Source organism: Neocloeon triangulifer, unplaced genomic scaffold (genome assembly GCF_031216515.1).
Source record: "Neocloeon triangulifer isolate White Clay Creek 2 clone unplaced genomic scaffold, ASM3121651v1 ptg000012l, whole genome shotgun sequence".
NCBI classification, from domain to species: Eukaryota; Metazoa; Arthropoda; class Insecta; order Ephemeroptera; family Baetidae; genus Neocloeon; species Neocloeon triangulifer.
In genome coordinates, this window is record NW_026775554.1 from 1,661,908 (window position 1) to 1,688,718 (window position 26,811).

The following is a 26,811-nucleotide window of genomic DNA, read 5'->3' on the forward strand; positions in this document are numbered from 1 at the left end:
CACAACAATTCACTTTTTCTTCCTCTTCTTGGCCATTATTCCCCTCCGCAGCAGCAGAAACTTCCACCCCTCCCCGAGCAACCCCTTAACTCCTGGTGCAGATAGGAAGGAAAACAGTTCAAAAGAAGACTTCGTCGTGAAAGATATTTCTTAAGCATTTTGCTATCGAATTTAGACCGATTTTGCCAAGGATAAAAGTAGAGGTTCGCAGGTATTAAGATTAGGAAGTCGAAGTATTTTATAATCACATTTTTTCCGTTAATTCAAAAAATTCTTGAGTACGTTTGAACTTAAAATTGCTGTTTGTTAAGTTGTCTCAGCCATGGGCAAACACTACGCCAGGATGAAAGCAGACAAGCGGATGTTCGATTCGGGACAGGCGTCCTCGGCGTCCACCAAGTACACGTACGAGGAGCATTTGAAGAACGTGAGTTTATCTCAAATTCCTGCTCGAAAATGCTTTATATTCACAGCGGGCGAATCCGCAGATGCTGCGCGGCGCTTTCGGCAAGCGGGACATGGACAGGTACGTGGACAAATTCTTCGTGGTGACCCCGAGCAAAGTGCAGGTGGCCACGCCGTGCTGCGACAACTGCCGAGCGCGGATTTACAGCCAGGGCAAGACAGGAATCCGGCTGACCAAGGTAGAGGAATTCGTCCAGAAGTTGCAGGCCCTGGACGAGGCGCACTCGGCTGTTTGTGAAAACGCCAACGTGGTCGTCTTCAAAGACGGCTTCGGCGATGATGATGATGAGGACAATGTCTCCATTAAGGTGCATTGTCCTCAGTGCCAACGAGGAGGCTCCTTCGAGTTCGAGGCGATCAAAGACCCGAGGCTGCTCGGAGATGACGACTTCATCGAGTTTCGCAACAGCAGCTTCCACTCCAGGTCTCCCTTAATTATTGAGTTTTATTGCAAACCTTAAAAAATTTATCAAAGCAGAGAAGTTAAAATTTGATTAATTTTTCTTTCGCTTACTAATTTAATTTTTTTGCAGCCATCATTCTACATGCAAACACAAGAACTGCTGCTGAAGATGAGAAGTAAAGTTTTTTATAGGGTAAGATAAAACTGGATCACAATCAACGACTGAGGACCATGGAGTTTTTAATTTAGAGAATATACATTTTGAGCGAAAGAAAGAAAACTCTGCTGCAAGTTTATGTCAAGAATTTAGTTAAAGTTTTGGATATAATCGCAAAAATCGTGCAAATTAGATTTAAAAATTAATTTCGAAGTAAGGCTTAATTCTATTATGACTCGGATTGAATATGTGAAGGTTCAACCCAATGTATCAACTTTTTTTTATACAAGTGATCTGTCAGTTTTGTACGTATCTATCTCACCAAACAATAGCCTAGTGCGAGCTCTGATTTGGGCACCAATTGAGTGCATAAATGTTTTGTGTTCCTGCATTGAAAGTGAATACTGCAGTTTTACGTTTGTTTTCCATATAATCACAAAGTTCGAATAAACCAAATAGCTTTTCAGATATGGAAGTTGCGTGGCCACTTTCTCATTTGAATTCAAAAACAGATAGTTTGCCGTCACCTCTTGTAAAAGAGCAGAGGTTTCGATTCCACACCGCTGCGCGTTGAAACCTCGTTTCAAGAGCGTCGAGTTTATAATGTACATGATTAATCCCACATCTTCGGAACATACTCGGTAAGGAAAGCATAACTGCGGGGCTTGTTTGACGCAATTAACTGCTGCACATGGCGTTGATGCAGACGAGATGCATAAGGCGCTCGATTGTGTTGCCTTTTATCGCGCGTGCCGTCCGACGCCACCGCCGCCGAGACCCAATTTCTAATTTTGTCGCCATATAAGGCGCTTTTTGCTGCAGCTCGCAAGAGGGAATTATTCATTCCTGCCAGTTTCGTCGAGTGCGAGAAAGATAAACGCTTAAGGTCCAGTTGCACATGCTAATCGGCTTACAGCACCACCTTGGATGTGATTTTTTATTTTAATTCTAAACACTGTTCGCAGAGGATCATAAATATCCTCTTGACTAATGAGTATTTTATTACCACAATAAACAGCTTTTGAATATTAACTGCAACTTTTTAAGGTGCATTCATATTTCTGCTAAAGGCGCAACTAAATAATTAAAATATTAATATTATGAATTTATACTGCTGATAAGGGGAGCCCAACACACAAAACAATATTATATTTAACTATTCTGAAATATGAAGGCTTGTTTAAAAATTTTTTGTTCTTAATTTTTATGACAACATGCAATTTTTAAATTTTCACTGTCGATAAAATACTAAATGGTTTTGATTAGTTCAATTGATAAAAAAAATCAAATTAAGTTAGTCACGGAAATTTTGTAAGGAAAAAAGTTATTTTAAAAATTTATTTCATTGTTTAAAACGGAGGAGTGATAAATAAGAAATTGTAATGAAATACAAGTATTTGGCAATGAGAGAGCAGACGACGGAAGTTCAATTCATTTATATAAACATTTTCTATAGTAAATCATTATGGCTAAGCTCTTCTCATTTCTGTAAGGTATGATCAAGTTTGCGCAGTTAATTTAAGATAAAGACAACTTAAATATTTTGATCGAATTATATTGATCTTTGAGCCTATATAATTATGTCTATTAAAAACTTTCATGATTTTCGAACGCTTTAACAAAATTCGCAAAATTCATTTTGGAAAAATTTCAATCTTGAGAATACGCTAATGAATTTTAATCCTTACTTTAAGATGAGTCTTGTGAATAATGAAAATTGCGTTTATTATTTTTTTTACCGTACGTTATGTTAATCGGTTTTGGCAACAATAAAAGAGTTATTAAATTAAGTTGTGAATGACATGTAGCATAAAATTATTATTATTTTTTTTTAATCAAAACATGTACCAACGTTTTATTAGTTAAGAACACAAAAAAAAAATTTAAAAAGAAGTTTTTTCGGTTTTTTTTTATCTTTGGAAAAAATTAAATATTTTTTTTTTTTTCAAATTTTATTGCTCTCTTGAATAATTATGAAATAAGCGGAATTTTTTGTAAGTTAAAAATTTGATTAATTCACATTGAATCATTTACGCAGCATAGATTTCTTGGGTCCCGGAGAAGCTCGTGAAATGACATGAGTAATTTCAAGTGGTCGCGGGTAGACAACCCGCGCGACGAATCAACCGGTAGTTTGCGGGCGCCGCTGGAGTCGCGTGGCGGCGCTGGCGTCGGGTCGTTCCAGGTGGCGCCGCCGCGAGTCGGAGCGGCCACGCAGCAGGCTGGGCGGCGGCGGGTCTGAGAGCGGCATTCGAGTCTCGGAGGTTCAATATGGCGGAGGACCGGCTGGACCCGGACTTGAAATTCCTGTCGGTGGACAGGAACACGTTCAGCGACCCGGCGACGCAGGCCGAATGGACGCAGAAGAGGCTGGTGTGGGTGCCGCACGAGAGCCACGGCTTCGTGTCCGCCTCGATCAAGGGCGAGCGCGGCGACGAGGTCGAGGTGGAAATCGTCGAGACCTCCAAGCGATGCCTGGTGGCCAAGGACGACATCCAGAAGATGAACCCGCCCAAGTTCGACAAGGTCGAGGACATGGCCGAGCTCACCTGCCTCAACGAGGCCTCCGTCCTGCACAACATCAAGGACCGATACTACTCGGGACTCATTTACGTGAGTATCAAAAAAAAAACCCCCCCCGAGCCGGTACTCGTTCGTAACCGCCAAAACACGCACGCCCACCAACGGCCGCCAAACGTCCAGGGTGTGCCGTCCGAACTCGGACGTGTGAGTAATCCACTCGCTTACCCTGAAGCCCCGAGCACAACGAGACGAGAATCGCACGCAACACACGAGACTTGAATTTTAAGTTCAACTGAAGGCCGAGCCCAAAATTCCTCGAATCGGGCTAATTTACAATTAAAATTCTCTGAAAATATTTCTCAACTTTAAAATTTCAGGTAGTTTAAAAAATGGAAATAATTAAGTTAAAAAATTGAGAGAAAATTTAACTAAATCTAATTAACTAATTAATTAATTTCTTTAATTGAGTCGAGTCACAGGTTTTATTAAATAATAAAATTTCCTGGTGATTGGAACAAAAGTTTCCGTGAGGAGATTTTGATGGTGGATGTAATAGGGATTTTGAAATTGTCAACAACCGGCCAGCGGCCAAATTTCCTTGCTTGCCACATGAATAAGAAAATGATGAGCTCATCTGATAAGCAGGTGATATTTAGGCGGAAAAACATTCCCAAAGATTTCCTCTTATCTTCGTTATTTGAGATTCACTTGACTGAAGCCAATGATAGCAATATTTACTTTATTTTTCTCCAAAAAAATCATAATAAATAATTAAATTGATTTTTGTTGAAAAAAATTGTCTCCTCCGCGATGAGAATAGAGGGTTCTTTTCATTATTACTTTTTTTTCGGGAGAGGTGTGTTGGTCGGGCTCGTTGTTTGATTCGAGAGAGACTCTGTGGAATTCCAAGGCCATAGGTCAAAAACTCTCTCAGCTGATGCGGCCACGAAACGAACAAAGCGCGACCATCATAATTCATCGTTTAACCTTTCTGGAAAAACGCTCTCGGTGCAGCAGCGATTGGAGAATAATTAAACAGGAAAAGCAGCTGCGGCTCCTAATCGTCCGGAAACAAACAAACAAACCACCTAGAATAGAAAAGAAACATTGCCTGGTTTGTAATAAAAATTTTGCTTAAAAAGATTAGGAAACCGCAATTCTTGATAAACTCGTGTTTTTTAAAGTCGAAATGACAAAATTTAAAAGGTAGAAATTTTTAAATTCAAAAATAAATGAATGAAAAGTAAATTCCAAGCAGGTCAATTTCTTAAGAAGTGATTTGGAAATTTATGTTCACCGAAGCTGCTGCCAAATAAAATTGAATTAAATCGACGTGAAAGTGGAAGGCGCGGTTTGTCAGTTTGCCAAATTATTGATTGTTGCCTTCCTTTGTTTTTGAGCCGCGGTTAATCATACGGAAAAAACCGTCCATCGATCAGCGGCCATCAAGTTTTTATTTTCATTTTTTTTCCTTCTCGGTTCGAGCGTGGAAATCGATAGGCAGGGGCGGCGAGACTGTTTCGCAAGCATCTCGCCGAGATTTGCCAGTCTGCCACCGGCTTAACCCCTTTTCCGAACGAGAACACATGCGCTTTGCGGTAATTCGCGAAATGGAAAGAAAAAAACCGACAAACGTCAGCGGAGGGGAGTTTTTTACTGCCCTCTGTCATTGTAAAGAGTTAAGACCGAAAGTTGGCATCAATTTATGTAAAATTAATTAAATCAAACGAATTTGAAATTCGAAGAAATGGAAATTATTTTTTTCAAAATAAGAATCATTTTCAATTATGGCAATTTTTTGTTTTATTTTAAAAAGGATAAAATTTAAATGGTTCTTAAAATTTAATATATTTCCAATTTTTCTAATATTGGGAAAATAGTTATTGATTGACTCTAAAATTTATTTCATTTTAGTCGCTAATTTTATTTATTTTGAATGTTTAATTAAATTTTACATTAAAAAAATCTATTTTTATCAAATGAATTTAATAATTTAGTTCATTTAAAAATTGAATTTAATGCTGGCTCAGGTTGGTGTGTCATTTATTATCCTCTTTTGTTTGGCAAACAAGTACGAACGTTTCGGGAGCATCAGCAAATACCAAAAGAAAGCGCGCCCCGTATGCAATTAATCTGGAAAACTTTCTTACGAATATGGAAATTTATTTCCAAAGGCAGACGGCCACACCTTCCTCCCCTCAACTTATTTTCTTCCCCTCGCTAAACAAATATAAGAGTGTGTTTAGAGCTTCCTGGGCTGAGTGATGCGAAGAAGATGCCAAGTCGGGACCGAAACCAAAATAAACGAATCACTTTTGAAAGGTCAGCGCGCTTTTAGGCTTGACCTCATCTTTTAATCGAATTGTGATGTGAACAAATTTTTTTTCTCACTCCAAACAAGCAGATGGCTTTTGAAAAAAGAAGAAAAAGACACGTGCGTGGAAAAATGCGCTGACTTGCGAGAGAGCAAAAGAAACAAAACCAGCTGGTCATGCAACGAGATCCCTGTTTTTCTCGCCAGCCCAGCATATTATTTTGATTCTCGGATATAGAAAGTCAAGTGCTTTCAGAATGACAACTTGATTTGAATTATGTCAACAAGAAAAGCATGAGAAATGAAATAAATATCAATACAAATTATTTTTAATTAAAACTTTAATGTCATGAAAATATTTTTTAAATCATTTCCCAACATATTATTTTGTCTTGAAATTGTCCTCAATTGTTAAATAATAATAAATGGACAATTAATAATGAAATAATTAATTTTTGTAGAAAGTTTCAGTAACAAATTATGATAAAATTATACCTTTTTTTTTAGTAATTAAATTTTTTATATCTTATAAATTGTCATTTGCAATGAAATTTGGCTGAAAACGGCAATTTATTGTGAAAAAATTGAAGTTTGAATTGAAAACAGCGAATGCGCCGCGCCCTTTGAAGCACCGCAAGATGCGCTCTTCCTTTCTCGGAAGCCTCAAACTTCTCGTTATCAAGCCCAGATAAGAGCGCGTCCCAATAAAAAGGCTCAACTCGAATCATCCCTCTCCAATTTTTCGTTATCGCCGCCGCCACGTCCTGCCTGCGCACAATAGCGAAAATAATTTTTTTTCCATTTCTGCACCTGAATTTCCTTATTTGAGCAAAAGTCGTGTGCGTCACTCCGCTCTCGGCTGACTCACTCGAGCTCCCCTTGACACTCTTTTCGCCGCTAATTATTCTGCACTTTTGGCCCCGCCCCCTGCTTTATTCACCTGTTCTTGTCGCGGAATTCGGAAACACCTGTTGCCGCCGCGAGGAAGCCCCGCGCGCGCCTCCGCTTCCCTCTAATCCGCCGGACAATTTTAATCCCCCTCCAGCTGCACCTTTTGTTTGTTTGCACCCCTCATTTGCATTCCACCGCCCTTGCTGCACTTTTCATTGTCAATCGCTCTTGTAACCGCCGCACTTGGGCTTCTATTTACTATTCACGTCTTGTTTCTTTACCTTTCAAAACATGCGTAATTGCAAGAAGAAATAACATATTGATTATTTTGAACTTTTAATACATCGGATTTTCAATTATAATAATAAATATTTTTCCGAATTCACAGAAATTGATGTATTCATTTTTTTTAAATCTCCGGTAATTTAAAACTCCCCAAATTTGATCAAATTTGTCTAAGTTTCTGAATTATTTTTAAAATTTTCCTAAATATTTCAGGAATTTTCAGATATTATTTGATGTGGATATAATTATAGCAACAAATATTTAAGAAACTGTGAAATTTTCTAATTATTTTTAAATCAAATTTATGAAATACTCTCAAATTTCACAAAATTATGTCAGCATGAATTTGAAAAGTTCGTTGCTTAGGGCGTGTTGCTTGAGTTGCTTCCTCTGTTGGCAGCAGCGGGCGTCGCGCGAAAATCAGCTGTTTGCCGCGCCGTGCATTTCGGCCTTGGCCAAAATCAATATTGCACTCTCGAACTTCGCTTTGCTTCTTCCCCGAACGCTCGTTTCTTTTCAGTCGGATTGAGAAATTCGTCTGGGCGAGATTTGCGCGCGATAAAAACTCCGCACACGTGTTTCGCGCGGCTCAGAACCAGTTTCTCGAACTTAAATTTGGAGCGAGACTAATCAGCATATTTATATACACAGCGCCTTGTAAATCTTCGCGAAATTGGATTTGAGTTTTACAAGGCAAAATAGAAACGGCGATGTTTACGACGCCTAGGTGTCGCCAAAAGTAAAAATGGGGAAATAAAATAAATAACCTAGACCGTATTTTTTTGCCCATTGAGAAAGGAAGGGGAAATAAGGCACCGTTAGTTTTATTTTAATTCCAATCAGGTTCTAAATTCAAACGAAGCAATTTCTTTAAAAGCATTTTTAAGGAAGATAAGAGTAATTTTTTTTTAGTTCTGTAAATTTGAAATATTTCGAGGTGAAGATTTGGGAGTCGCTAAACATGCTTTAATTTTCTTTAATTGAAGAGAAGCTAAATTTTTCTGTACTAATAAATTCCAAGAAAATATTAAAAGAAAAATTGAATTCAATTGAAGAGCTGTATTTGGAAAAAATTAAATTTTGCTAGTGGGAATTTGTTAAAAAAGATGTTTTCCTCGAATTTAGCAGGATCAAAATTAGTTAAATTTTCACCAAATGACGTTATCGAGTTGGCAAACACAATCAATAATTATTATTTGGACAAAATAATTAAATATAACTTAGAAGAAAACATTTACGTGAATATATTTTCAGTGAACTTAAAGAGAACTACAATTTTAATGTGTAAATTTTGGTTTCTAACGCATCTTGTTTCACTGAATATTTGAACAAACTTCAGATTTCCAAATGAAATTGGATATTAAATTACAAACTATGAAAGTAAATCATTCTTCTTTTATTTCTTTATTATTTTTAATTAAAAGTATTTATAAAAGATTAAAAAAGAATATCCTAGAAAAAGTCTAGTTATTTTATTATTCTATTTTAATGATTTAAAAAAATTAGCAGAGACAAGGATGGAAATAGTTTGAAATACGAAGCGTTATTATTATAATTTTTTTAAGAAAACTGCAAAGATTTTGATTTCAAAGCGCTTTTTAATGGGAAAAAAGGAGTTATTTAAAATTAAAAATTAAATAAAAACAACAATTTAGATTGAAATGTGGGAAAGGCACCGTTTTTCAACAATATTCTATTAATTTGTTTATTCAATTGGGCGTATCTGTCGCTGAAGTCAAATTTTCCTAGAGCGTAGTCGTAATGGGTCTCGTAAGAAAACAAATTTAGCGCGGCAGAAAATTTATCTGGAGATTAAAAATAATATAATTTCTGCGCTGACTCGGCTCAACAAATATGGTCCTTCCGAAGGCGCGCTCGCCCAAGTTGCCCACGCGTCCTCTGAAAACGGAAAAGACTCAACTTTTTTCGTGTTTGGCGCGGGAAAACGCGGCGTTTGGGCTTTGGCGAGCGCGGCCGGCGCGAGAGAGAGAGAAAGAGTGACTGAGAAACGAGGCTAGGTCAAATAAGGCCGGCGCGGCCTTTCTCAATTTCCCAACGCCGGCCATCTGGCGGCGGCGGGACGGGGCCCCCGCCGCCCCCGCGGCCCTCGGGCCTCGCATCCGCCGCCCCGGGCCCATTTTCCGGCGGCCGGGGCTCGCGGCGGCCGGCCCGGCGGCCGCCGTTGGGGCGCGGCGGCCAGGGCGGCCGGCCAAGTGTCACGTTTGTGGTCCACCCACGGCGGCGCGGCGCAGATTTGCTGCCAAATAGGGCCGAGCGACCATCTGGCCTCAGCGGCTTTCACCAGCCGAGCCAGCGCTCTGCCGGCGCCACTGCCAATCCAATCCCTCTGAATTTGTCAGATCTGATTTTGGTTTCACGACGAATGAAACGTGCAGACGCGACCACAAACACTCGTCACATGATCAATAAAAATCAGTCACGAAATCTGTCACGATTTTTTTATTAATATAATAAATTGGATTTCATTTTCCAATCAAAGCAGTTGAAAATTGAATTATTTTTTTTTTTTGAACGGCGCTTTTGACACCAACAAATTTATAAGATTTGAATTATCTAATATTTTTTCGATTTAATTAAAGGGGTGACAACCTTTTTGGGTGTTTTGACACAAATCGAATTTATTTTTCGTCTCCTTCAATAAAATGCCAGTATTGTAACTTTTTGTCACTCTTTGTTTGAGTTATTATCAATGGAATAATGCCCAGACGGCAGCCACCTTGGATTAATAAAAATCTAGTTAATTAAGGCAAATTCACTGTTCTGGTCGGTTTATTTAAATGATATTTTGAAATATGAATGAGACTGGACTATGTATTTTTATGTGCACAATAATTTCTTTCTCTTCTATTGGTCCAAAAAATAAAAACTACAGCTTATAAACTGTACTTATCATTTTTTTTCTTCAAAAATTTCCTTTTTTTGCCCCTATAAAGTATGCAATTTAATGTATCTCAAAAAAGTGTTATAAATGTAATAATTCCGAAATTTTCAACGTAGCTTTTCATTTACAAAAATATTTTCAAAATTTGGTCTATGATTTGCAAAGTTGAGCCAATTTAGAGCAATAAATTTTAATTAATCTCTTTTTTACTATTATTTTTCCATTTCTAAATTAATTTTCCCAACCGGCCTGTAATTTAGTACACGTGGAGAATTCGGAGCCCGCAGAGTGTATTTTTTAATTCCCGTCGCCTTTCTTTCAAAATCACGAGCGGCGCCGTGTTCTTTCAAAGGCCCTTGACTCGGGTGGCAACGAAAAGATAACCCGACAAACCAGTCCCGCGCCGCCGCTGCCACAGTTCACGCTGTTTAATTGCAATTTGCCGGCCAGCAAGAATGTCCCGTCTTCATTAACAACCGAAATTACATTATTTATATGGACCGGTCATTTAATTAAAATGAAATTCCGAACCTGTTTTACGATTTGCATAATCATCGAAAGAAATCAACGTTTCGGTTAATTTTGAGCAGAAAAAAGTCCTGATTTCAATCAGTTGCGAAAGCGATTTGAATGTCAGCAACAACTGCTGTTTACCCATCTGGCAAAAGAGTGTGCGGGTGTTTTACCATATATGGGCACGAAACGCAGCGAGTTCAGATGTAAGGTCGCGAATAAAAGTGAACCAGGTGTGTTGGCGCCGAGAGGAAAACGCTTCATAAATCGTATGATTCACGTAGAAAGTATTTAATATTCGCACGTGTGCAAATTTTGAATAAAAAAATGACCAAATTCCCGGAAAATTACAAAATTTGATCAGCTCAATTTTTCTAAAAGAAATAATTATGTTGAAAAAGAGTGATTTTTTTTTTTATTAAAATTGTATCTTGATCGAATTTCCAGATTGAGATCAATCTGGATTGAATTTATTGAGACTTTCGAATGAGAAAAATAGCGATTTTCCCCGCCGGTCCAATTAGCGTTGCTGCGATCGTATCTTTGTTGTTAAGTACGCAATTCAAATTAGAAATTTCAACACGACTCCGGTGTCAAGAGCTGGAATGCCCCGAGTGCGAGACCGCGCGAGTGATTCATCTGCCGACACGCCCTAGAGGGAAGCCTCGCTCGCTCTTTTGCTCACCGCGACCCTTTCTTTGGTCATTTTCATATCATTTCATTTTTTTTTCACACACACAATGCGCGAGGAGATGAGAGGCGGCCTTGACCAGCGCAACCCAGTTGCCCTTTTAAGGCGTCGCTTTGCCGCCGCCGCCGCATTCCTCGCGGACACATCAACAAATCCAGCTGATGCAAACGGCGATCGCGACCATCTGGTTTTTTGAAACCTTTTTTAGAAAGTCGGACAAATTGGTCGCGTCTCAGACAAATTTGGAGACAAACTTTGCTTCCACGCGCCTTTTAATTGTTGAAACGCGACGACAGCTGACCAAATAAATCCTTTTGTGTGAGGCTGAGAAAGTGATCGCCGAGAGTTGAATGGAAAAGATTCGAGCCAAAGGTTATCTCAACAGCACTTCTTGCCCTCGGATGAAAAAAATTGCCCTCGGGTTAATTCTTGATTGAATTAAAATTGAAATCAATCAGATATTTAATTCCTTTTTTTTATTATTGTTTCTTGCAAAAATTACCAATGAAATTAAATAAATCCGCAAATAAATTTATTCAATTTAATACTTTTTTTAAGCAAACGTTTTCTTATTTTAATTTTAATAAATATTTTTAAAACAGGTTGGAATTCAATATTCATTTTATTTTTAAACGCTTTTCTCAGTGTTTGAATTTCCCATCGTTGATCGCGTGCAATTTAACAAAACGCAATGCAAATGTGGAGATATCAAATTATCTTCTTTCTCTTGAGACGCTGCCTCGATTTGTTGTTCTTTTCCCGTCCGAGTCCAAACACTGCGTGATTGTTCGACTTGCATGTGTTGCGACAGATAAAATTGTTTAAAATTCAATGCAGGCTGCAATTAATCACGTTGTCAGCCAGAGTTTTTTTTTCTTCATCAGGACGGAAAACCAGCGAAACCGCAGCAGCGGGGAAAAATTTCAGGCGGGTTGTTGCCAGGCCAGGCGTCTTTTATCGTTAATTAAAAGCTCAATTTGGCTTCCTCGGCGCGAGTTTCCTGCGACAGACCGCAGGAGCAAAACATTACCATAATTTCAGAGTTCTTTAAAAGGGAAATGACGAGCGGTTCCAAAATTGAAATTCGACTTATATGGTCGGCTGGACAAGAAACTTGCATGAGACAAACAAGCGTGTCTGAGAATTTAATTTGCGGTTATAAATCAAAGAGCTTTCTTTGGATAAAAAGACGAATAAATTATATTTCTAGTTATCATAAATAAAAAAATAAATATAAAGAAAATTAATTTCGAAATAAATGTTTTTTTAATTATTCAATTTCAATACTTAACAACAATAAATTTGTAAAAAAAAACATACAAGATTAATAATAATTGTTTATATAATTTAAGGCTTGAACAAATCAAAACTTTTATAATTATTCACAAATTGAGAAGGAAAATAATTGAAATTTTGACTAATTTGTTACTTTTTTCTCTGTTTGCAGACTTATTCGGGGCTTTTCTGCGTAGTGGTCAATCCGTACAAGAAGCTGCCAATTTACACAGAAAACATTATGGAGAGGTATAAGGGCATCAAGAGGCACGAAGTTCCGCCCCACGTATTCGCCATCACAGACAACGCTTATCGCAGCATGTTGCAAGGTCGGTTTTATTATTATTTCAGTGCCCCAAATCGCCAGTTGCGTTGGAAACGAGCAACATTTTTGCTTCAATAAAGTGACAACTGCAATAAAATGTTTGATTCGTTAATTAATGTTAATTTTTTTTTAATAAATCCTATTCTAATTGGAACATTCAGATCTTTAAATTAATATTAGAAAAAAATATATATTAAAAAGGAATATTGAAGTAATTTTTATAACTGAATTTTTTTGTGAGAAAATATTTCATAATTATAATAAATTTCATTTATATTTTACCATTTTATTAATTAATGTTAATTTTTTTTGTAAATTTTTTTTTGCAGACCGGGAGGACCAGAGCATTTTGTGCACCGGCGAGTCTGGCGCGGGCAAAACGGAGAACACGAAGAAGGTGATCCAGTACCTGGCCTACGTGGCCGCCTCGAAGCCCAAGGGCTCGGCCGCGGCGCCGCACACGGTAAGTGCTCTGCCTCCGAAGGGGTCAGACTTTCTTCGGTGCCTGCTGCACGGTGTTGGTCGGTACTGATCTCTTGTTATCTCTGTTTTCTGGTGCTGTGTGTGGCATGAGGCTCATGAATTGTTTGTAGGCTGCACCTGTCTTCAGCTTCGTAAGTACTCCTGAGCGAGACACGCCAACTCCTCCCCTCAACGCAGCAAAACACTCGGACCAAAATTATAAAAATTCAGTGTTATTTAGACATTTTTAGATCAATTTCTGGTTGGTGTCATTTTAGTATGGGTGATGGATTTTGGAAAAGTTGGGTATTTTTTAGTTTAGTTTGCACTTGTGTAAATAAAATTGGTAGTTATTTTTGGAAATTGGTGTTTTTCATACAAAAATTGAAAGTTCCCCTGCATGTGCATGGGGCGAGTGTTGTGTTTTGCCCTGTTGAGAGGGAGAAAAGCGGTCCCTCGTAGAATGCCCCTTAGTCCCCTGAGTAGTTAGCTAGTTGAGATGCACACTTTACTAACAATTGTTGTCATCTTGTTACATGCTAGTCATTTGAAGGCTCAACCTTCGAGGTAGGCCAGCGCCCCCTTTTGTCCGCATTGCCCCTTGAGAGTGAGCTTTTAGCCGCTGCCAAGTACAGCTAGAACTTTTCAAATTAAATTTCATTTAAAAACATGTTCAATTCTCATCTTTTAGCCGTTCAAACGAAGGACGTGTTTAGTGAGTTATTTTTTTCATCCGAGTCAAATCGTCCCTGTTATTATTTTTATTTTACTAACAGTTTTATAAACGAAAAGTTTGTCCCATTATTTTCCAGGCTCACTCTTGAGGACGCAGAGTACAAGTTCGTTTATTAACTTGTGAATTTACTTGCAGGGAGAATTGGAGCAGCAGTTGCTGCAAGCGAATCCCATTCTTGAGGCTTTCGGTAACGCCAAGACGGTGAAAAACGACAACTCATCCCGATTTGTGAGTTTTTTTTTATTACTAAGAATTTCAATTTTTAAATAAAACGGTTTTATTTTGTTTTCTAAACTCAGGGCAAATTCATTCGAATCAACTTTGACGCGAGCGGATACATCGCCGGTGCCAACATCGAGACGTACCTGCTGGAAAAATCGAGAACAATACGACAGGCCAAAGATGAGCGCACCTTCCACATATTCTACCAGCTGATGACCGGCGCCACCCCCGAACAGAAGAAGGAGTTCCTGATCGACGACCCCAAGACCTACTCCTTCCTGACCAACGGGCCGCTGCCCCTGCCGGGCACGGACGACGCAGGCGAGTACAAGGCCACGTGCCAGGCCATGGGCATCATGGGCATGACCCCCGAGGACCTTTCGGCCATTTTGCGTATTGTCTCGGCCACCATGCTCTTCGGCAACATGAAGTTCAAGCAGGAGAGGAACGCTGACCAGGCCACCCTTCCGGACAACACGGTTGCCCAGAAACTGGCTCACTTGCTCGGTCTCCAGGTTAGTTCTTGTTACGGACAAAAAAAATATGAGAAAACCGCAGGAGGCTGAAATCCAGTCGCTCACTCGCGGAGATGCAAATATTTACAGATACTGCTTTTTACTGCTGCTCGTAAAACCGCAGAGAATATAATAACAAGTTGGATGTTTGGTTTTAGAAAGGCTCCAAAAAGCCAGGATATGATTTCTTTTAGATATTTCTGTTAAAAATATGCAGACTCGATTCATTTTAGTTTTTGAATGTTGATGCAAAATAAAGAATTCCACTCTTGAGTTTTAATTTGATGTTCTTAGGTTACTGAGATGACCAAGGCCTTCCTGAAGCCCCGCATAAAGGTGGGCAGGGACTTTGTTACCAAGGCTCAGACCAAGGAGCAGGCCGAGTTCGCCATCGAGGCCATCAGCAAGGCCTGCTACGAACGCATGTTCCGCTGGCTGGTCAACAGGCTCAACAGGTCCCTGGACAGGACCAAGAGACAGGGCGCATCCTTCATCGGAATCCTCGACATGGCCGGCTTTGAAATATTCGACCTCAACTCTTTTGAACAGCTCTGCATCAATTACACAAACGAGAAGCTGCAGCAGCTGTTCAACCACACCATGTTCATTTTGGAGCAGGAAGAGTACCAGCGGGAAGGAATAGAGTGGAAGTTCATCGACTTCGGCCTCGACTTGCAGCCCACGATTGACCTGATTGACAAGGTAGGCCCTCAAAAATCACAGACTGAAAGATAATTTATTTTGTATTTGTAAAAGAAATATTGAATGTCAAATTTCCAACTAAAATAACTCAAGGACTTTGAAAGCAACAAGTGTGCCAATAAAATTTATGAGATGCGTGGGTAGTTTGAAAACAGCTCCGAGTGCATCGAGTGTTTTTGTTTGCCGGGTCCGTACTTATATTTAATTGCTCTCGTTGCAACTTTGTTCAATTGCATGCCGGTCAGGTCGTTGTTTCTTTGCGACCGCAGCAGCTCTCGGAATCGAATTGCGCCGCGTGTTTTTGCCGTCATTAATCAGTCTGTATGTGTGTCTTGTCTCTTGTGACGCATTCCGAGCGCTTGCGTGTCGCCGTGTGGTCCCCTTTGAGGACGCACGCCGCAAAAACCAGCCCGTTGCCCCCTGCCAAGTGGAATTCTCTCTCTCTCTCTCTCTCGCTTGCACCTCCGTGACATCATGTTGACTCAGCGAGTGACGCCAGGACGGCAAACTAACACTCTATGATTATCTCGCGCTGAATAAATATGTGAATAAGGCACACCGCGGTGACTCGGGGAAACTCTCTGGCGAATCGAGAAGCAGCGTGGCTGCAAAAAATTGATGATTACACGGCCCAAGAATTTGCTGGACTTGCATTAAGCACTTGAACTTTTTGTTCCTCGTTTGAAATCCGAATGTAGCGATGGAGGCAATCAAAAGGTCTCTTTGACGAGATTAAATTATGTAGTTAAAGTTTAAAAAAAGCTTCTTTTATCAGTTTTTGAAGTCATTTATTATTATGAGTATATTTTTAGACACTTGAAAAATGAAATTATAACTGATTAGGTTTAATTATAAGTACTTTTTTAATTTGAATTTTTTTAATAAACATTTTAAACTAATTTTATTTTATATTTCTCAGCCAATGGGCATCATGGCGCTGCTGGACGAGGAGTGTTGGTTCCCGAAGGCGACGGACAAGACGTTTGTCGAGAAGCTGATCGGCACCCACTCTGTTCACCCCAAGTTCATGAAGACCGACTTCAGAGGTATTGCTGACTTTGCGGTTGTTCACTACGCTGGCAAGGTCGACTACAGTGCTGAGAAGTGGCTCATGAAGAACATGGACCCGCTCAATGAGAATGTTGTCTCACTTCTCCAGGCCTCGCAGGACCCGTTCGTGGTGCACATTTGGAAGGACGGTGAGTTTTTTTTTTAATTTTTATAAAAAAAAAAACTAAGTTTGATAGACACTTGTCATTTTTGTTTCTTTGGAATAGAATGATTTTATATTTATTTGATTTACTTAGTTGAAATTATTTCATTTGATAATTTGTTTTATAATAAATCAATATGTTTGCTATTAAAATTGTATAATACAATTTTATTTTAATAATTTAATTTTAAAATTGACTATTAGTGTCATAAATTTATTATTATTGAAGTTGTGTTTTATGAAGTAATTTTTATTTTCGTTTCTATCAATTATTAAATTTGAATATTATGAATATTATTTAATTTCTTTTTTACTTCTTAGGCAAATTTTTCAATTTTATTTCAAATTTTCCAGCTGAAATTGTTGGTATGGCTCAACAAGCCATGTCCGAAGGCACGCAGTTTGGCGCCCGCACAAGGAAGGGCATGTTCCGCACAGTATCCCAGTTGTACAAGGAGCAGCTGGCCAAGCTCATGGTGACTCTCCGCAACACTAACCCCAATTTCGTTCGCTGCATCATTCCTAACCACGAGAAGAGGGCCGGCAAAATCGACGCGCCTCTGGTGCTCGACCAGCTGAGGTGCAATGGTGTGCTCGAGGGCATCCGTATTTGCAGACAGGGCTTCCCCAACAGAATTCCATTCCAGGAATTCAGACAACGGTCAGACCTTGAAACTAGATTTTAAAAATCGATTCTAATTGTTATTTTGTAAAACAGATATGAACTTCTCACACCAAATGTGATTCCCAAGGGTTTCATGGATGGAAAGAAAGCCTGCGAAAATATGGTAAGATTTGTTTGCTTTCAGTGGAAAATGATTTTCGCACTTTTTGTGCATTTAGATCCACGCTCTGGAGCTGGACCCCAATTTGTATCGTGTAGGACAGAGCAAAATTTTCTTCCGTGCTGGAGTGCTGGCTCACCTTGAGGAAGAGCGAGACTACAAAATTACAGATCTTATTGTTAACTTCCAAGCTTATTGCCGCGGTTTCCTTGCTAGAAGGTGAGTTTCAAAATCCGCACAAAAATTTTTTGAATCGAAAATGAATGTGTCAAGTTTCGAAAAGACGCAATTAAGTGAATCTTCATTACAATTTTAATTTCCGTTAAAAGACATCACTTTTTAATTGAATTGATTTTAATTTTGTCTTAATTTTTCTTTACAGAAATCATATCAAACGCATGCAACAGTTGAACGCTATCCGTATTATTCAGCGCAACTGCGCTGCTTACCTGAAACTGCGCAACTGGCAGTGGTGGCGCCTCTACACAAAGGTCAAGCCACTGCTGCAGGTGACCAAGCAGGAGGAGAAGCTGGTGCAAAAAGAAGACGAGTTGAAACAGGTGCGCGAAAAGCTGGAGACGGAGCTCAAAGTTGGGCAGGAGTTCCAGCGCAAGTACGAGCTGGCCATCGAGGAGAAAAACACCCTGGCCGAACAGCTGCAGGCTGAGACCGAGCTGTGCGCCGAGGCCGAGGAGATGCGGGCGCGTCTGGCCGCCAGAAAGCAGGAGCTGGAAGACATTCTGCACGAGCTGGAGGCGCGCAACGAAGAGGAGGAGGAGCGCAACGTCCAGCTCAACAACGAAAAGAAGAAGCTGCAGTTGAACATCCAGGACTTGGAGGAGCAACTCGAGGAAGAGGAGGCCTCCAGGCAGAAGTTGCAGTTGGAAAAGGTCACTCTGGACGCCAAAATCAAAAAGCTTGAGGAGGAGGCGGCCGTGTCCGAAGACACCAACCAGAAGCTGCAGAAGGAGCGGAAACTACTCGAAGAGCGGGCGGCGGACCTCAGCCAGACCTTGGCCGAGGAGGAGGAGAAAGCCAAGCACTTGGCCAAACTCAAAACCAAACACGAGTCTACCATCAGCGAGCTTGAGGAAAGACTCATCAAGGAGCACCAGGCGCGTCAGGAGATGGACAGAAACAGACGCAAGGTAGGCAAATATAAAGAAAACATTTTATTTCTACAATTGTAAATGTTAAAAAAATATTGCTACAAAAAATGTGAAATTTATAATTTGATTTTTCAACGTGTTTTTCAGCTTGAAACTGAACTTGGTGACCTGAAGGAGCAAATGGGCGAGCGAAAGGCTCAGGTGGAGGAGCTGCAATTGGTGCTGGGCAAGCGCGAGGAGGAGTTGGCGGGCGCCATGATGCGCATTGACGAAGAGGCCGCCGGCAAGGCCCAAAGCCAGAAGGCCCTTCGAGAACTCGAGTCCCAACTGACCGAGCTGCAAGAGGACTTGGAGGCCGAAAAGGCGGCCAGGGCCAAGGCAGAGAAGCAAAAGCGCGACCTGAACGAAGAGCTCGAGGCTCTGAAGAACGAACTGCTGGACTCGTTGGACACGACGGCCGCCCAGCAGGAGCTGCGGTCCAAGCGAGAGGCAGAATTGTTGCAGTTGAAGAAGAGCCTGGAGGAGGAAACTGGGTCGCACGAGTCCCTGTTGGCTGAGATGCGGCACAAGCACGGCCAGGAAGTGGCCGCACTGCTTGAACAGCAAGAGGTCATCAAGCGGAACAAGGCGGCCGCGGACAAGGCCAAGCAACAACTGGAGGCAGAAAACGCCGATTTGGCCACCGAACTTAAAACGGCCGCGGCCAACAGGCAGGAGAGTGAGCGCCGTCGCAAACAGGCCGAGGCCCAGTTGGCCGAGCTGGCCGCCAAGTTGACCGACTCGGACAGGGTGAGGCAGGAGTTGGCCGAGAGGACCACCAAGGCGGCCACGGAGGCCGAGTCTGTTGCCCAGCAGTTGAAGGAGGCTGAGCTGCGCGCCTCTGCCTCTGTGAAGGCGGCCGCCGCCATGGAGGGCCAGCTGAGTGAGGCGCAGGCCCTGCTCGAGGAAGAGACCAAAGCCAAACTGGCGCTCAGTTCCAAGCTGCGGCAGTTGGAGGCCGACAAGGAGGCGCTTCAGGAGCAGATCGAGGAGGAGGAACAGGCCAAGCGCAACCTGGAGAAGCAGGCGGCCACCGCCCTCTTGCAGGCCCAGGAGGCCCGCAAGAAGGCCGAGGAAGAGGCCGAAAACGTGCTGGTCCTCGAAGAGCAGCGCAAACGCCTTGTTAAAGAACTCGAGGCTGTGCAGCGGTTGGCCGAGGAGCTGCAGGCGGCCAACGACAAACTGGACAAGTCCAGGAAGAAGCTGCAAGCCGAACTCGAGGACGCCACCATCGATCTCGAGACTCAGCGTGGCAAGGTTGTTGAACTGGAAAAGAAACAGAGGAACTTCGACAAAGTGCTCGCTGAAGAAAAGGTAATTTTGCTTTACTTTTAAAACAATGTTTATCAATAAAGATAAATTTACAACTACCTAGTTTTAAAGAAATAAATTTTTAAATATTTCATTATTTTGACAATATTCGATCATTATATCAACTGCAATTTTTAGTAACAATTTGTTGCCGTGTTTATATTTTTGCTAATGAATTGTGTCTTTTATTTTTCAGGCTGTAGCAGAGCAAATCGCGCAGGAGAGAGACAGTGCCGAGCGGGAAGCCAGGGAAAAAGAAACCAAGGTGCTAAGCCTCACCAGAGAGCTCGAAGAAATGCTGGAGAAAGTCGACGAGCTCGAAAGAGGCAAACGAATGCTGCAGTCGGAATTAGACGAGCTGGCCAATACTCAGGGTACTGCAGACAAAAATGTAAGTTGCTCATTTTGATAATTTACAATGAAATTCCAAAAGATTTTATTATTTTTCAAGTTTTGAATGAAGCAGTTGATTTTCTAAAAATATTTCAATCGTAGCAACTTTTTTTATACAATTCGGGTTCCCATCTGATGATTGGATATTTTAATTTGATTTGTTATGTTTTGCATGCCATTTACCAGGCCGAGGTAATTTATTTTCCCACTTTTGAAATGAACCAATATTACTTTATTTTGTTTTTGTCTAAAATTAAACGTGGGGCTATTTGCAGGTACATGAGCTTGAAAAGGCAAAGCGGGCGCTAGAAATCATGTTGACGGAGCAGAAGGCGCAGAACGAGGAGCTGGAGGACGAACTGCAGCTGACTGAGGACGCCAAGCTGCGGCTGGAGGTGAACATGGAGGCAATGCGCAAGCAATTCGAGCGCGACCTTCAGGCCAAGGAGGAGCAGGCCGAGGAAAAGAGGCGGGCCCTGGTGAAGCAGTTGCGAGACGTGGAGGCCGAGTTGGAGGACGAAAGGAAGCAACGGGCCGCGGCGGCCGTGGCGCGCAAGAAGCTTGAGGCCGACTACAGCGACCTGGAGCAGCAACTCGAGATGGCCAACAAGATCAAGGAGGACGCCCTGAAGCAGCTGAAGAAGCTGCAGGCGCAGGCCAAGGACTGGCAACGCGAGGCCGAGGAGGCGCGCGCGGCCAGGGACGAATTGGCCGCCCAGGCCAAGGAGGGTGAGCGCAAGGTCAAGGGTCTTGAGGCCGAACTGGCGCAGATCACTGAAGACCTGGCCGCCGCCGAACGCGCCAGACGAGCTGCCGAAAGCGAAAGGGATGAAATGGCCGAGGAGCTCGGAAGTAACGCTTCAAGGGGAGGAGCCCTGCTTGACGAAAAGAGGAGACTCGAGGCCAGAATCACTGCCCTGGAGGAGGAGCTCGAGGAGGAACAGAGCAACTCCGAGCTCTTCATGGACAGGTTTGTTCAATTTATAAATAGTATGTGATTTGATATGGGTAAATTTTTTTATTAAAGTAGATTTTCTCTTGTTTAAATCATCTTATTTGACTGGAATATAATTAAACTAACTGATTTTGACTTTAATATGATGAAACTGTCATAATTACTCAATTTTCAACTCATCGGAAAACTTTATAAATATATTATATTATTTTTATATAACAAACGGACAAAGAAAAAACAATTACAAGTAATTTAAGTGCTAAAATATAGCTTGATTTTCTTGGAAACGTGGAAAATGCAAAAAAATCCTTGTTTTTCAACCTTTAATAAAACCTTTCCTTTCTCAAAAATTTATGCCTTGACCCCCAATTTTCTGGTTGTCAAAAGGATTAGTTTTTGTGGAGGATTTTGCTGTTCTCAGGTGATCCCATCTTCTTTGAGACATTTTATATTAAAAAACTTTGCTTGAATTGTAATCAGAGGTTATTATTTGAGATTGAAGTCTACCTAGATTTAATTAATTTAATGACTTGAATTTAAAATGAGTTTTGAAAATTTTCAGGGCGAGAAAAGCGCAACTGTCTGTGGAGCAGTTGACGACAGAGCTGGCGGCCGAGAGGAGCGTTTCGCAGAAGCAGGAGAGCCAGCGGGTGCTGCTGGAGCGGCAGAACAAGGAATTGCGCGCCAAGCTGGCCGAGATGGAGACGAACCAGCGGACCAAGACGAAGGCGACCGTGGCGGCGCTTGAGGCCAAGATCGTCAACCTGGAGGAGCAACTGGAGGTAGAGGCCAAGGAGCGGCTGGTGCAGCAAAAGGCCACCCGCAAGCTGGACAAGCGGCTCAAGGAGATGGCGCTGCAGCTGGAGGACGAGCGGCGGCACACGGACCAGTTCAAGGAGCAGGTCGAGAAGGCCAACGCCAGGGTCAAGGCCCTCAAGCGCCAGCTGGACGAGGCCGAGGAGGAGATCAGCCGCGAAAAGGCCCAGAAGAGGAAGGCCCAGCGCGAGATGGAGGACATGGCAGAGAGCAAGGACACCATGGACAGGGAGATCCAGAATCTGAAGAACAAATTGAGGTTTGTTTTGCAATTTTTATTCAGCCTGTAAAGCGTCCGACTTTGTTTGTAAATTTCAATAGAAAAATTATGCATTAATTTAAATCCCGATAGAAAATGTTCTGACGGTTCTATCGATGTGAAGAATATTATTTTTGGACAGTCACTGACAGATTCGTAAGCATTTGGGAGCAATTTTTCATTTACAAATTATTAACACTGAGGTTCTTCAAAAGTTTCCCATAATAATTTACAAATCATTTCAATTAAAATATCTAACAATTAACCTCACATTCAATCAATCAAAATAAGTAATTGAACTCTATTTAAGCCCTAAAGAAAAAAAAAGAGTTGGAAACTTGCAGAAAATCAAGTGATTCAGATTTCAATAAATCTTTGTGTAATAGTTTAATAATTTTAGTTTAAGGAAAATTTATCAAGTCAATCTTTGCTATTCAAAGACTTATTGGAATCTGCAATTCAAAGTTTTATTTTCTGAAAATTTCCTCTATCCCTTGTTTAATTTTTAATAAAAACCTAAACTTTGGAACATTGTAATCAATGAATTTGTTTTTGAATTTGCAGACGGACCGGGGGACTGGGTGGACTGAGCAGTTCAAGACTGGGAGGCGCCAAACGGGGCTCGATCCAGGCCGGAGGAAGCGACGACTCGATGGCCGCGCCCAGCCAAGACGAATCGGTGGACGGCGAGGAAGCGTCCAACTAAGCAGTGATGAAGCATTCCCGTGTCTTTTTGTATTTAAATTTACATCGATAACCGTTCAATTACCCATCAGTTATTAATTATGTTAATTGACTAACAGGGGCAATAAATATTCACATTTGCATTAAAACATAGAAAAAAACACAGAATTTTCATTTAATCAAACTTTTCAGATTTCTTTAAAGAATGTAAATAATAATGTCTTTTACAAATAAAACAGTAATTTTATGTTTATTTAATCTATACTTTATTTGAAAAGTTAAATTAGTGTGGACTATGATTTGAATACTTATCTCACTATGTACATTTTGATAGTTTTTGTTGTGCGGAACACTGCAGGGCGGTTGAATTGTTAGTCCTTCCTTCAGAAAAGCTACCTCCTCCTGTTGAACCAGACAAACTCGTAGCCCTTGAGTCCGGCCAGCTTCTCGGTGTCCACCTGCGGCGTGTCCTGGGCGGGCAGCCTGACCTGGCTGATCCTGGGCCTGAAGCCGCGAGCGTCCGCCTCGTACGTCACCCTGTGGCTGACGCCGTCCCTCGTGTTGACAAAGTACCCGCCACTCTTTGACCCGTCCTTGAGCCCCGTCTCGTGGTGGCCGTGGAAGCCCGCGGTGTAGTTGAACCGGTAGTTGGGCCCACCGGACAGACCGGACGGTTCGGCGCCGCCCTGACCGCCGGCAGAGCCTCCCAGGCCAAAGGTGGTGGTCGTCGAGAATTGGTTGCTGTTGAAGTTGTTGTTGTTGTTCTGCGAGTTGCTGTTGGCGGTGCTGGACACCGAGCCGATGGTCACCACCGGACGCGGGCTGGTCGGCGAGAAGGGTCTGCTGGTGGGGGCGCCGGACGGAGGGTAGGGGGCCGTCGGCCTGAAACCGCCCTGGACGGGGCTCGGTTTGAAACCTGAGGGGCTGGACAGGGGTCGGAGGGTGGTGGTCGGGATTATGCAACTGGCGCAACCCGGGATGCCGCCCGGACGGGGTTTGGCGGTGCTCGGACGAGGGGTTGTCGTCGTCGTAGTTGTTGGCCGAGGGGTGGTCACCACCGGTTGGACAGGGAAGACGGCTGGGAAATGCATTAATTCAAAATTAATAATAAAAATTAAAAATTAATGGAGTTAAAAATCTAGAGATTCAAAGCAAAGATAACAATTTATATTCATATTTGGCTTAAAATATTTAATAAAAATTCTATTTAGATCTTCAATTTCACTAAAGAGAAGCAATTAAGTCGTTTGAATAAATTGCAAAAGTTTTTATAATTCTATTATTTTTATAACATATGAAAGTTTAATTGGATAATTTATAAAATAATTTCTATAAATTTTTAATTTAAAATTTCAATGAAAATTTCGTTTTTTTTCATTTGTTTTGTAGAAAGATTCAGAATAAAGTATTTTTTTTTTTAATTTTCCCACGGACTGACAAGATAAATAAAATATCATTCCGCATATTCACATAATAAAAAAGCCATAAATCCCTCTGTAGGATTTCACTCTTGTCCAAATCGTGATGAGAGAGAAAAAAAGTGAACTTGTTATATTATTATTTCATTAATTTCACCCAATTAGAGAAAGTTTTACATTTGTATATGCAAAAATGATATTTATGCGAAAAGAACTCACGCGGCCCGACGCGTTCTCTCTTGCGGCCGAGGATCTTGAATTTGCCCTCCTCGTCGGTGGCGTAGTACGTGGTTGTGTACCATCCGTCGGCGGTCACGAAGCCGTACTCGCCCGTGATGATGCCTCTGCTGTCTGCAAAATTAGCCAAACAAATCTCACAATATGACAGCTTAAACGCTCTGCTTTCCATCCGACACCTCCGAAAATAAAAAAAAAAGCGGTTGCGAAAATTATAGAAAATTTTGTAAATTGTTGCCTTTCATCTCCTGGCGATGCTGCATGTTTTCAATGTTGAAGCCGAAACTGTAGGGCCGCTTCAGGTCCTCCTCGCTGGTCTGCGCTCTGCAGCTGCAAACTGCCCAGCAGAGCACCACCAACAACACAGCCTGGAACACAAAATATTATTCACAATTATTTTTTATTATTTAAAACCATTCATATCAATAGAATGATAATTGCTCGAGAAAAGTCAAGAAATTAAAAAAGTTGCACATTTTAGAAAGCTAAAAAATATATTTTTTAATTTGAGGAATGTGTTTGAACCGAAATCATAATATTATTAATTGTAAAATGACGAAAGTATCTTGGAAAATGTGGCTTCAAAATATGAATACGAAACCAATTCTAGCAAAAAGAGCAGTTTCAGCGAAGAAACAGTTGGGAACAATCAAGTATTGAAAAAATTAAGTCATAACATTAAGATTTACTTAAAATTTACTGCACACAGAATATTAAGTGTGGAAATTTATTTCATTAATTGAAAATTAAAAAAAAAAAAGTTCAAAGGAATTGATTTTTCACGCAATTAATAAAAAATATTCATTAATTTAGATTTAAATTAAATGCTCAACATAAAATATATTGCAACTCTTATAAAAAAGTCATATTTTAACACGTTTTTATTATAAATTTCAAAAAAAAATTGTCATTACATTTCTTTGAAAATCAATCACTGTTAATATTTAGAGAGAAATTAATAACATACAAGATAATTTAAAAGAATAAAGAAATCTGAAAGAAATTGTTTCCTTTCAATTTTAAATACTGCAATAATTTAATGGTTTAATAATTATTAATTGTTTCAACTTAAATTTAAGAATTAATTAATTATTCATCGTCCGTGATTGAAAGGAAAACTGATGTGTTGTTGATAAGTTGAATGAAAAAAAAAATAAATGGGATATTATGCAAATTTGTGAGCACGTCTTCCGTGTCACTTTACGATCACTTAATCTTTTATTGACAACAAAGCTTCAGGCGCTAAATGAGGAAGACGCACGAAAATTGATGCGCCTGACCAAATCGAGCGCGAGATCTTGTGTATTTTCAAGTACGAAATTATTAAGGAGCGTCTCTGGCCGTCGTCGTTATTTTTTATTATTTTTTGACAATGCATGCGCATTTGGCTCGCGGCCAAGGCGACCGATGGAATAATAAAACTCCTCCCTTCGTACGTGACGGATCGAGCAGATTTGGGCCGGAAAGTATCAAAAATGATGGGCAAAAAGGTCACGGTCACTTAGCGCGCGCGCGGCAGGTGGACGCGCGGATCCTGTTCGGCGCCGCGCAAGGTCGCGCGGGGTCACCAGCAAGGTCCGTCCGCGTGGCACTAACTTTGCTGATTTATGAATGGACCCGCCACCGATCCAATGCTTATTTAAAAATTAAAAATAAAAAAATAAAAAACTCTGGCCCGCGAGAATTTCGTCACGTCCATTTTCGTTCCGCCGAGAAAAGTTAAAGATCAATCAATTTGCCGGCGCTAAAGTGTTTCTTGGTTTTTTTTCTCCACAAATCTAAATGGGAGCACTTGATCAAGTTAATGCGCTCATTTATTCTCCGCAGCAAGTTTTAATTTTTCTACAAACGCGCCAAAATACAGCCGCAGAGATTTATCTCCTGTGTCGAGTTGCGGACGTAAAACAAAGTCACAATTAAGCTTAAAATTATTTTGTACAAAAAGTTGAAAAATTGTAATTTTACAATCTCACAAATCGATTTAAAAAAAATTAATAAGAATCAATGGGAGAATGTAATTTAACTTATTTTACATTATTCAATTTCAATGGCAAGATTTTTATTTTTGAAATCGAATTCAATGGAATATGTAAATTTGTAGAACCAGAAGCAAAACAAACTTCTTGAATTTTAGCGATATATTTTTTTGTACATTTAATTTCTATACCAGATTTTGCAAAAGTTTTGATATTGTGCTAATCTTGTTTGGGA

The 26,811-nt window shown here is 40.8% G+C and overlaps 3 protein-coding genes across 9 annotated transcripts in view; 2 read left to right on the plus strand and 1 right to left on the minus strand.

The window, feature by feature from the left end:
• Positions 1 to 65: 65 nt before the first annotated feature.
• On the plus strand, positions 66 to 1,606 carry LOC132196382 (uncharacterized). Of its 4 annotated transcripts, none has more exons than XM_059618968.1 (4): positions 66 to 211; positions 312 to 427; positions 474 to 889; positions 999 to 1,606. In XM_059618968.1, exons 2-4 carry the CDS (start codon positions 323 to 325, stop codon positions 1,033 to 1,035), a joined length of 558 nt encoding a protein of 185 aa, XP_059474951.1. In that variant the 5' UTR covers positions 66 to 211; positions 312 to 322; the 3' UTR covers positions 1,036 to 1,606. The 4 variants fall into 4 exon arrangements, with proteins under 4 accessions (XP_059474951.1, XP_059474953.1, XP_059474952.1 ...); XM_059618970.1 differs by having other exon boundaries at positions 67 to 211; positions 489 to 889; XM_059618969.1 differs by having other exon boundaries at positions 87 to 203.
• Positions 1,607 to 3,252: 1,646 nt separating this feature from the next.
• Positions 3,253 to 23,123, plus strand: LOC132197478 (myosin heavy chain, non-muscle). Of its 3 annotated transcripts, none has more exons than XM_059620783.1 (17): positions 3,253 to 3,638; positions 12,592 to 12,748; positions 13,074 to 13,207; positions 13,338 to 13,358; positions 14,078 to 14,170; positions 14,242 to 14,679; positions 14,974 to 15,381; positions 16,301 to 16,580; positions 16,949 to 17,255; positions 17,313 to 17,382; positions 17,438 to 17,598; positions 17,762 to 18,527; positions 18,636 to 19,841; positions 20,035 to 20,229; positions 20,507 to 21,201; positions 21,749 to 22,261; positions 22,826 to 23,123. In XM_059620783.1, the coding sequence occupies exons 1-17, from the start codon at positions 3,297 to 3,299 to the stop codon at positions 22,965 to 22,967; spliced, it is 5,928 nt and encodes a 1,975-aa protein (XP_059476766.1). In that variant the 5' UTR covers positions 3,253 to 3,296; the 3' UTR covers positions 22,968 to 23,123. The 3 variants fall into 3 exon arrangements, with proteins under 3 accessions (XP_059476766.1, XP_059476768.1, XP_059476767.1); XM_059620785.1 differs by lacking the exon at positions 22,826 to 23,123 and adding an exon at positions 22,355 to 22,587; XM_059620784.1 differs by lacking the exon at positions 13,338 to 13,358.
• A 70-nt stretch (positions 23,124 to 23,193) lies between these two features.
• Positions 23,194 to 26,811, minus strand: part of LOC132197489 (protein lethal(3)malignant blood neoplasm 1) — a 43,240-nt gene continuing 39,622 nt past the window's right edge. For both annotated transcript variants that reach the window (XM_059620810.1, XM_059620811.1), the window contains 3 exons: positions 24,839 to 24,968; positions 24,583 to 24,714; positions 23,194 to 24,023 (listed from right to left, as the gene is read on the minus strand). In XM_059620810.1, the coding sequence (XP_059476793.1) occupies positions 23,338 to 24,023; positions 24,583 to 24,714; positions 24,839 to 24,968 (948 nt within the window). In that variant the 3' untranslated portion in view covers positions 23,194 to 23,337. The remainder of the gene's footprint in view (positions 24,024 to 24,582; positions 24,715 to 24,838; positions 24,969 to 26,811) is intronic.

Bases quoted from the DNA above. Each gene is read 5' to 3' on its own strand.
- LOC132196382 (XM_059618968.1), top strand. From the start codon at position 323: ATGGGCAAACACTACGCCAGGATGAAAGCAGACAAGCGGATGTTCGAT. The intron at 428-473 runs GTGAGTTTATCT...TTATATTCACAG, and splicing joins ACGAGGAGCATTTGAAGAAC to CGGGCGAATCCGCAGATGCT. The intron at 890-998 runs GTCTCCCTTAAT...ATTTTTTTGCAG, and splicing joins AACAGCAGCTTCCACTCCAG to CCATCATTCTACATGCAAAC.
- LOC132197478 (XM_059620783.1), top strand. From the start codon at position 3,297: ATGGCGGAGGACCGGCTGGACCCGGACTTGAAATTCCTGTCGGTGGAC. The intron at 3,639-12,591 runs GTGAGTATCAAA...CTCTGTTTGCAG, and splicing joins ACTACTCGGGACTCATTTAC to ACTTATTCGGGGCTTTTCTG. The intron at 13,208-13,337 runs GTAAGTGCTCTG...AATTGTTTGTAG, and splicing joins CGGCCGCGGCGCCGCACACG to GCTGCACCTGTCTTCAGCTT.